Here is an 11,304-nt window from a genome sequence, read left to right as displayed (position 1 = left end):
ATAACACGATATTCGGTGATTCTATGTAAAAAATACTGGAAGTAATATTTAATAGAATTATAAATAAAAGCTTTTATCATTGAGAAGAGAAATAGCGAAATAGTATTTTCGATATGAATATTTTTCAATTAAAGTGCTAAAGCTTGTGAGATTTCACAGAGAGCCCGATGTAATTGACACAATTATTTTTATGTTGTTTCTAATTTCAACGAAATTTTCTATTATCATTGATATTATTGAGCAAACGATATATTTCAGATCGGCAAAGTAATTCATCGTGAAATTTTATAAACCTTCGTACTCTAATTATACGCAAGGCGATTTTATACGCAAGGCAAAAAATAAAACAGAATATGATTTAGGACACATAAATCATTATTCGATATTCTCTCCTATAAAATACAAATAGACAATACAAAAAAAATATTTACATTTTATGTAGGTACATTAACTCGACACATAAGTGCGATATGAAATTATGTCTCATCGACGCACAACGTTACACTGACGACGTACACACATCAAAGACTCTTGTAGGTAAATGCACATTCGGCTGCCGTATTCGACACACGTGTGTGTTACTCTATATTTTCATATACGTATCGTACCGAGAAAAAACTCTTTGGTAATAAAATATAAAACGCACTACGGTAAGAAGATATAGGTCTTCATTTAGTTCCTCCGTGTGAAAACAATGAAGTTGCGTGAATCACCATTCGCATAGTGACTTTTAAAGCGTTTCGAGCAATTTCAGATGTTTATTCAATGCGATAAAATTGTTTGCCCATGCAATAGCGAGAGAAATATGATTTACAATCGGTGACTATAAACCATTTTGACGTTTGGTAAATTACATTTCTGCAATCACAGGCGATTGCAAGAGGAACGATAAGTATGTACGCATGTATGTACTATTGAAAATGGTTTATTACAACTTCTCGCGACAATCCTAATCAATGCGATAACAGCGAGTGTTACATAAATTCTTCTCGCTTGTAATATTTACATATAAGGAATATAAGGAAATGTCCGATATCTTAGCTGGCCGGATTGCACGAAATTTTGGATATAGATAAATTGTTAATAATTTAAATCTTCTTTCAGACGAGTTTAACTAAACGTCTTTTACATATTCTTCACATTACATAAATAAATAATATTTTATTCTTAATCACTTATTGCATCTTGAATCGTTCCACACAAGCAAATCTTATTATTGAATATGCAAAGTTTTATTGTTATTAAATTTAATTCCGATTAATATTATAGAAAATGTTAAACTGTTTAAGGTACCGATTTATTATATTTTTTAACGTTAAACAAATATTTATAAAAATTATTAAAATCATATCTCAGGCTTGGTAAGTTTTACACGTTTCTATAAACATATTATTTATATATATATATACACACACATATATATATATATGTATGTATATATGTATATATATATATATACTACATATCTAAAATTTTATATGTCTACCTTTGGTACAATTCCCCTTGCTACTATAACTAATATCGTAAATTCTCTTTGTTCAGTGTTATCAGCTTTTGATCAGCTGAAATACAAACGGCAAACGAGCATTTAAATATTGCAATTTAATTCGCCTTAAATTTGGTTTAAAAAAATTGATACTTTTTTTTATTAAAATATTAATTAAATAACGTAACATTATCGAAAATTACCATATTCTTTTCGATTTAAAATTTTTTTAATAGACTTGATCAAACTATTATAACAAAATAATAAATCGAAATAGATATAACAATATAATTGAAATTTAAAAAGTGACCAAAGAAGGCAAGCTACGTTTTTTTTAAGAAAAATCGAAGATACACGTTTGCTCATGCCTCATAGTGCTCATAGTATTCGAAATCTAAATATTACACACGAAGACAAGGCTACTGAATAGTCGCAACGTAAGTTTTTCTCGTATTTCCAACGAGAGTCTCTGGTAACTCTGACCGTTTTGCGGAGTGAACTTTCGCGATCAACGCAATTTCTATTAGTTTCGATCGTATTTATGCATAAGCTCGCGCTTATGCAAGCGATTCGGCTCTTATATAAAAAGATAATTTTCGTAATCGGCGTAGGAGGAGGCAGTCACATGTTTTGACGAGATTGGCGTCGACGGAACGCTCTGTGGGAATTGCTGCAACCGCGGCAGCTGTACTTGCGGAAGATCGGTTCCATGGGATACGACAATTCGTGATGTCTGACTGATGGACCCTAATGACGAGTGATGCTGATCCCGATGGATAATGTTGTTGTTGTTATTGTTGTTAGCGGTAACACTGGTTTTCCCAGCGAGATGATGTAGACTCAAATGATTGTTATTTTCGATTCTTGAATTGTAGTGGATAGGAAGACTGTCGTGGAGATCCAGCCTCGACATCGCCATGGTGATGCTTGAGTCCGACGCCCACATACTCTGAAACGACATAGGATTGTGTAACAGATTTGACTTTCTACTTAGCTTTTATGAATAATTCTGATGACAACGTAATTATACGGATTGGCTATTATGACTATATGATTTCTTTGTTTGAGTGCAGTGTCTCGTACTGTCTACTTCTCAATGGCAGAGAAGACGCCAAAGCTGACTCACTACATGACACAAGCTCTTGAAGACAAAGTATCATAAACAATGACGTTTACATTTTTCTTCGCGAATACATTTTCCAAGATATATAATGTAATATCGGAGATAATACAAAATATATTATTTTAGCGAAAGATATTTTTAAAAAAATTGTATCCTAAATGCTACTAAATTAGTAAATTTACTGTCATACCTTCCGCCTGTGTTGGTTATAATCTGGATTGCGCCTAATGCGAAGATGTCGATCCGCGCTGGTCCACCGTTGTGTGACTTTGAGTGGGGAATCATCGGGGTGTAATTTCCTTTGGTACTCTTCACCTTCACAGACCTCGTAGAGAGAAAATTGCTCCACCGGTTCCTTAGAGCTATAGCAACTCAGCAACATCTGGATCAACTCGTCTACGGTGGTCTGCTCCGAGACCAGAAGGCTCTTGTATTTAGACTGTGAACAATAAGTACCAAGTTTTGTTCACAATTACTGCAGTATAGACGAAAACTTATTTGAATTAATAATTTTATCGCAAAAACGCTTCAAAATAATTTAAATTTTAGTTTTCAATATATTTTTTTATTTTCGTAAAGTTACTAATATTATGCAAAATAATTTATTATACATTATAAGTTTTTTAAATGTGAGATATTATTACGCATATATATCAAAGTTTCAATTACTAATGTAGTCTGTTATATATTTTTCTTTGTGCGAGAAGACAAATTTATTTACCCCGGACATGAGTGCGCTGTCGTATATTTTGATGAGTCCGCCACGACGTGTCTGCAAGGAAAACCTGCAAACAAGAAGAATGTAAGCACACAAGTTTATGCATCGGAGATGCCACGATACCGACAGGAGTAGTAGGTCGGTAGGTTCAAAGGGCACCAACGAGCGTTATTTTTATGTAAAAGCACCGGTTTGTGTCGGGAGACAAACGCTCTCGTCCTGTATTACGCGCATAGTCTCACCGGAAGTCTCAGAGTACCAAGAAAACATCGGTCGAGATTCTTTCGTAAATGAACCGTTTTAATCGTTAAAGAGTTACGACCATTCTTTTCACAAATTAGTGAGTTGTAAATATTTTTCATCTACTATAATGTCGCAACTTTTGCGTTACGATGCGCACGTGGAATCTTAAAAATATCTTCATGTTCTTTCCAACGATCTCTAACATTTACAGTCGAGACCACCGTCAAAATTCCATAAATTCCATTTTCTTTCGTAATCAAATCGTATTTATATTCCTCGCGAACTGTACATCAAGGATTACGGCGACCCACGCGACCACTGTGTTCAAGAATTATATTGGTGAGCGACGCGGAGGACGTCGACCATTGTTAGCTCGTGCTCGACGGCCTACGGGATGTGTTTATAGTCATGAGCCCTGAAATTATGTCACGAAGCCGACCGAAACCGAAAGGGCCGATGGTCAAGTACAAAAGTAGGTAAGAAATGTACTTGGAATCGCCACGAGGATGGCAGGACTGCAGAAAGGCTGGCCTCGCGTCTTCGTCAAGCGGCAAGATAGTGCGCACATTGGTTCTCCTCACGATCACCTCCATGGTCAGATAAAATAACCGGGGATCACGATGTCTCATGCGATACTTATTTAGAAGATTTTGCACGACCTCGCGACAGGTCGTCTCATAAGTGATGCTCAGAGTCTTATATTCGATGTCTGGCCGCAGGCAGTTGGCATAAACTTTGATGGTGGTCTGCAACAAGAAAATATCAATTTTTCATTAATGCACTGAATGTTTATATCAGTAACTAAATTATCAGTACAAATTACTTAAAAACATTATTATTAATAACTTGTTTTTGTTAAAAAGTACACTATAAATAGAAATAAAATAAATAAAACATAGAAATAAAAAAAAAATTTTTTTAATTTTAAGTTCGGTGGCGTAGAAAAGCGACATCCTGTTTTAGCAGTGCAGTAAAAAACTCCGAAATCACGGGCCTTAACAATTAGTCCATAATTAACTCGGAGACAGACGTTGCCACGCGTGCGGCATAAAACGCTATCAACCCTTCCGATACGACTGAATATGAGGGGATGCGCACACCGAAAATAAACCAGACACCAGATCTTCCCATTCGCAGATGCCTTTGCGCGCACACATACGCCAACATCTACATTAATACATCCGCTTATTGAATCTATTATTTCGGATTTAGAAAAATAAACATAATTCCATATAATAGAATTTACGTAGAAACTGAAAAAATGATTAAAAAAAATTAAAATCCATAAAATTATATATTTTTAAGAGGATATAAATCTATTATATTTAATTTTTTATAAAACTTATACATAATCATTTATTAACTTTTTTATATTTAGAAAATTTTCTATATTTATTCTTTTATTTAAATAATTCTCTAAATGAACATTTCAATAAAAAGTGACAATGTTTTCATAAATAATAATACTCTTTTCATCAGATAGAATTTATATCTCTCCACACCTCCAACATTCAGGTTTACCAATATCACAAATCAGTAGCATGTCAGTTTTGGTGCCACGAACATGTGTTTACATAAAGGGACTTCCCTCGAAACACGAGTTTTCGTTGGTAAGATTTTACGAGTTAGTCGTACGCTTTTATCACCCTGTCGAAAGTCCTTTGACCCGAAACGCGCCTTGCGAACGTGTATTCGAATGTGTTTGCACATTCATCCGAGAAAGGTGATTTCATCAAAACTCGTATAAATTGAAATTGTCACAGGAAACCGGAACATGGGTTTACGAAATCCAGTTGGTCTCGTCCGGATCCGGCTGAGTCTTTATCGTGTGAAATAAATAAACACGTTTCGATGACAATCGTGGGATTATACCTCGAATGCGCTTATTACAATGTCAACAATGGAATTCATTGCGTACTGCTGAAATAGCGTATTGTAAGTTAAATCCGTCTAGATTATTATTACATTTTGTCTTATTGTATAACATCATGAAATTTTGGAGGAAGACGTTATAAATGACTATATATAATTCCATGTTTGAAAGGAAATAATTTGTAACATTTATAATCCATCGTGAAGAAAGCCATTGAATTTTTTGGCCAAGTAAAAACAAATGTATACATATTCCTTTTTTATATATTTTTGTTGTTAGTTAATGAATCGCACGCTTGTAAAAAAATACACGAATCAGTACAAATCCGTTGCGAAACTCTCGGATAAGTTTTACGATGACTGAAGATCGATAGGGAAATAACGAGCCGGGCCTAACAAGTGGCACCCTAACGAAGCCACGGCTGGCATAAATATACAACGCCCAACACCCTGACTGTAGAAAGATTTTTATCTCAGCAGCGAACCTCGCACATTTTCGCAGAAACATCTTTATGTGTGTAGGTGCAACAAAATTTCTGATTCAGCTGGAATTCCAATACGTTTACGTTAATGCCATTTACGCAAATTGTTTCACCGTGCGGTACGCGTGCACCATCTTTAAGCAGAGATTTTTCCTTAAGTATACCACATCCGGGGCAAGGTACAAGAATCGTTATGAATCATTGATTCTAATCATTACGATGTTTCTTTTCCTTCTTGGAATAATTTGAACAAGCGACACATAAAATTAAAATAATAAAAAACATATTTACAACAAAATATATTATTATGAAATTCAAGTATAAAATCAACATCAGTCCATAATCCAAATTTTTAAAAATAGCTTTAATTAATTTATTAGAAACGAAATAAAAACGTCGTATTTGCAATTTTAAATACTCATTGGAAATTACATAATAAAGTTACTTTATTAAAAATCATATCGAAGAACTGGTAAAGATAGTCGGTCGACTGTGTTTTCATCTGATTTGCGGTTAATGAAAGGGAAAATAACGCGGGAGTTAGAAGGCATGCGAGTGTCAAAGCAAGGCCTGTGCTTCGTCAGGATCGAGAAGGACATATGACACTCCGTTACGAGCGGTACGCTTCAGTATCTCGCACCCGGCTATACAGGGCGGACAGAAATACATCTCAAGATATTTTGGTTCTTCGAGGTGAGAGTATAGTTTGACTCACGCACGTACAATTGACACTGCTGTCAATGAAAATGACCATCTCGATGACTTTGAACGTCACAACTATAAAACAAACTAACACTTTTACTTAACATATAACACTTAACATTAAGAAGAAATTTAATTAAACATATTTCTTTATTTTTTCACTTCTTCACTTCTTATTTTAAGGTGCCATAAAATTATGCATTAAACTTAGAAGCACTTTGTTCTTCGAAATGTATTCATACCTCGGTTGGGGTTATCAACATGCAACTTATCTTGCATAATATGCATGATGATATCACCGTCGCTATTTATAAAACCGCACACAAGGAAGATTTTGATAACTTGTAGATTAGCTTTTCGTGCCCTTGATCTTACGTTACAGTCGATATAATAAGATGTTGCAACCAGTTTTTTGGTAGCTACTAATATGCTTCACATTAATTTTACAATGTATAAAAAATATTAAAACAACAAAAGATATTCAAATCTTTCAGCAATTTTTTAATCAGCGTGCATGATTTAAATATTGCGATTATCATATTTGAAAGATTTATCTTGTCATATCTAGAATCATTATACGTCACAAAATTTCACATTCCACGAAAGTAATAAAAATTTTTTATTTAAAAGCGTTACTGTATCTTCACGTCTTGTTATTCAAGTTCTAAGAATCTACCGATTGCTTTAATCGATTATCTCTTAAAAAGAATCATAATTACGCATCGATCTAGAGATAGGTTGTCTGACGACTTCACTTCTTTTATACTTGTTAATTACATCGTTAACAGCAAATTCCACACGAGGAAAACGACTGTATTTTTACATCGCCCTAAAAACTTATTTTGTAAATCGAAGCTCTAATGGGGAAGCTCTAATAGAGAAGATTAAGGAATTCAAAGAAGCGGAGGAAGTCTCGAAATTTAGCCGGTAATACGCCATATCGAGCACGCGGTACAACAAAAAAATGAAACATAAAATGGGATAGTGGGTGCCATATGTCACGGAATGCCATCGTAATAAGGGGGTCCAATTTAGCTGGAATCCATAAAAATCACGAACTTGCTCTTCGCGAAGGAAGAATGCCATAGACATTTAGAATTTCTGTGCCGTTAATTTATATGTTCAAAACCGGTAAATCAGCCATTGCCATCTTTGACTTCTACCTCCCTCCTGTTCTGATTCGTGCTGTTCTGCCAGCAGCTCATTGGCGCTCTAAATATAGTCATCTTTATCGTGAGTTTATCGTTATCGGCTCGGTTCTCAACGCTCGCTTCGAAATGTCACCCGTTATACATATTCTCATTTTGGAGCAAGGTAAGCGACACCTTTCAACGGAAACTTTTAATCGAGGTTCTTTTTTTCAATTATCTCATTTCTGCCTAATGAATGAGTGTTAAAACACTCGTTTAAGTGTATCGTTCATTTCTATTTTTTTATGAATATTATTTCACATTTTCTGAATTATTTATTATTTCTGACTCATGCAGACAAAAATTATAACCAATCTATATTGACACAAATGTATAATTATAATTAAATTACTTCATGAAAAATTAATGTGTTCAGGTACTAAGTTTTAAAGTAAATATCAGTAAAATATATTTATCTGAGACATCTTGTATTAAATATATAACTGAGAGAAAGTGATGTCTGTCTCGATTTATTAAGTTATATTATTCTTAATGCATGTGTTGTTTCTCGCATGGCGCCGTCTATTTATAATATTTGTTCTCCAGTTGATAAAAGACGCAACTCCGACGCCGACTATTTCGCTCGAGCGGCAATCGAGTTAAATAGCGAAAAAAATTGTACTTAGAGATAACAGTACCGCCCTGTTTTGAAAATTGCAAACTTAATCGATAAATTGTGAGCAGTGTCATCACCCATCAGACTTTCTGTGATATTAAGTATAATGTGAGGTCACGTTCAATTATTCGAATCGCGATAATGTCGCAAATTATGCGTCTGCTTGCTTCACGGAACAATACAAAAATCCGTCTAATTTCCCAGCAATATATTTATTGAAAACGCGATCATTATTTTCTAATTCTCTTAGCAAGATATACATTTTTTAAATACAGTTATACACGATAAATATTTATCATACATAAGTACATGTTTTATAAATATTTGAATAGCCTTATTAGATAATGTAAATATCGTTCATCGAAGTCTCAAGTCTCCGTGAATTTCAACAAATATTCATTCAATATACAGTTATAATTTATTTTGATTAAAAATTTAAAAAATATCACGAACACCCTATAGATTTGGCATATTTCGATATGGACGATGTTCGTTCATTTCCATGCAACTCCATGTAACTTATGAATAGCAGTTTCAGCTTTCAATGGCTACCAGTAGTCTCAGGTAGAAGGCCCGTGCATAATAAATTTCTTATCCCGACGCTTCATTGAGTCCTGCGTCTCCTCCTTTATGCGTGGCACGTGCTTTTCGATCCTCAACTGCCATTTTTCCTTGTGAAATCTTCAGGTACCGTCGTTACTCGAGCACGTGTCCCCTCTCGTTTATCCTCCTCTCGGCTTCCGGTCGGAGAAGGGACCGCGAACGAGCGTAAAGTTCACTTTTAAACGAAGAAAAAACGTTAGTCTGCCTATATCTCGCTTAAAAGTTCTGGATATTATGGGAATAATTATCCGCGGAAGGTGGTCCAGTGAGCATCACATTACGGTTTAAAAGCGTAAAACTCACGTTTCTGAAGTCACTAAAACGCTTTGTTACTTTGTACTGTGGTTTTTCTCATAATTATTTTTAATTATTACTATTATGATTGTGGCGTCTTTACGTACTACAAAAATAGCGCAATTTAATTTCTTGGAATAGTATAGATAATTTGACATTTTAAACACAAAAATAAATTGCAAACAATTTTTTTATCTGTACAATAATAATGTAGAGAGAATATATAATTTTATCTATATAATTAAAATTTTTGTTTGTCTGTGATTAATAACGAAAATGATATTCACCAACACCTGCAATAGGCAGTAACAAAAGTTTTGCTGATTGTATATAATTTGACCAGCATATCGCAAGAACTACCATCAGTCACCTTGAACGTTGTCAGCAGCTAATATAGGATTTCAAGTGTCATCGGCTTTAATTAATTCGCCAATCATACGACACTCATCGTCGCGATAAAGCGTAACCTTTCGTGCTGTTGTTGCCCGCGGACAATATTGATAACGTAATTCTGAGAGTCGATGACTATTATTGAAACTATAATTGAAATTGCTACTCGGTGCGTAACTGTATCCGCATGTTTAATTAAACAGCCAGCTACAATTAAGTCTAGCAGTCTCTAATTTCTTACAATTAACGCGGTCCTGACAAACCGCTCGTTATGTTAATTACTCCCGCACGATCTCTCTGTTGCGATCATTAAATTCAAAACTTTGCGATTGATCCGTGCTACTCTCACCGTTTTCCCGGATCTCATGTAAATTGTCCTTTCAGGATCATTCGTCGATCTAGCGATTCGCGAGATTGCGTATCGCGGATCTGTTGAGAAATCTCTCGGCGGATATCTCCTGACGGATTCTTACTTTCGCGCCACTTTCCCGACGCGAGACAATGCTCGTCACGAAAGCCATGGGAGACATAATTGTTGCTGAAACGCACATTTCGCACGCTCGGTGGAAAATCATGTGACTGGAAACCGCAAGGTGAGAATTTGACGATGGTTGGTAAAACGTCACCCGTGCGACTTCTTTTTCTCTTATGTCGCGAATTGTCGCACGACCCGGTTTACATAATTTCAATCTATAACAGGAATAACCATCGTGGATTGGATAATAAGCTCATTTCTGCGAGGCTGTACGCAAATATTGTGCTGAAAAGTTCCGATATATCGCAGAAACAAATGCAAAAAATAATTCTTGTCATGCTGATTCGTCGTTATGTAAAAGATTGTAAAATGATCAAAACAATCAATTTATTAAAATTAAAAAATATTAAGTGATTACTTTAAAAATTTCTATAATGAATTTTATTTATAGTGAAGAATTTTATTATAGATTAGATTAACTAAAAAAATTATTAGTGCATCTAACAATATAGTTCCCAGAATTCATTTCAAAGAATAATATGCTTTATAAATTATATTATATAGTCAAATAATTAATTTTCTCTTGGGAAAGAAGCTGAATTTTGTATTTTACTTATTGATTGCGCGCACAGTTTGTGAGATTAATTAAAAGTGATGTCTTCTTTTCTTCATATCTATCTTAATTGGCATATGTAATGCGTATGTAATTTAAATTTTGCATAACGAATTTTTATATTATATTTTGACGCTGAGAATCTTCTATCTGTTATTAGTATGAAGGCGTTGGTTTTCACAGTTCCTCTTGGCGGAGAGAAAATGACATTAAATCGAGCGTGTCGAGTTCAACTGCAGAGTCTCTGAACCCTTCGCCTCGAGGTCAGGAATTTCACGCGAGGGTCAATCACTGTCACTTGCATTGCCGAAGTCAAACATTTCGAGCTAGCTAATCGAGATTTCCAACAAATACCATTAAATTTGGTCAATTGCAATAAAAATATAACAAAATATCTTAAGTTGATTCCAAATCAACTTTATTCAAGCTATAACTCTATAAAATAATGCTTTAGAAATAAAAAGATTTTCTTATTAAAAACAAGAACTTATTGCCTT

The 11,304-nt window shown here is 34.5% G+C and overlaps 1 protein-coding gene and 1 long non-coding RNA gene across 3 annotated transcripts in view; one reads left to right on the top strand and one right to left on the bottom strand.

The window, feature by feature from the left end:
- Nucleotides 1-354: 354 nt before the first annotated feature.
- Nucleotides 355-11,304, bottom strand: part of rau (RA domain-containing protein rau) — a 30,247-nt gene continuing 19,297 nt past the window's right edge. Inside the window, exons 3-6 of the mRNA XM_011632415.3 lie at nt 4,060-4,316; nt 3,331-3,394; nt 2,800-3,048; nt 355-2,435 (exon numbers count right to left, since the gene is read on the bottom strand). Of these exons, the coding sequence (XP_011630717.1) occupies nt 2,064-2,435; nt 2,800-3,048; nt 3,331-3,394; nt 4,060-4,316 (942 nt within the window). The 3' untranslated portion in view covers nt 355-2,063. The remainder of the gene's footprint in view (nt 2,436-2,799; nt 3,049-3,330; nt 3,395-4,059; nt 4,317-11,304) is intronic.
- Nucleotides 6,274-11,295, top strand: LOC105422860 (uncharacterized). Of its 2 annotated transcripts, none has more exons than XR_967314.2 (3): nt 6,274-6,617; nt 10,104-10,312; nt 10,968-11,295. It is a non-coding gene; the product is annotated as an uncharacterized LOC105422860 (long non-coding RNA). The 2 variants fall into 2 exon arrangements; XR_967315.3 differs by lacking the exon at nt 6,274-6,617 and adding an exon at nt 7,891-7,940.

This window comes from Pogonomyrmex barbatus, unplaced genomic scaffold (genome assembly GCF_055798465.1).
Source record: "Pogonomyrmex barbatus isolate J1 unplaced genomic scaffold, ASM5579846v1 scaffold6, whole genome shotgun sequence".
Lineage (NCBI taxonomy): Eukaryota > Metazoa > Arthropoda > Insecta > Hymenoptera > Formicidae > Pogonomyrmex > Pogonomyrmex barbatus.
The sequence above is the reverse complement of the archived record's forward strand: the minus strand, read 5'-3'. Positions and strand labels throughout refer to the sequence as shown.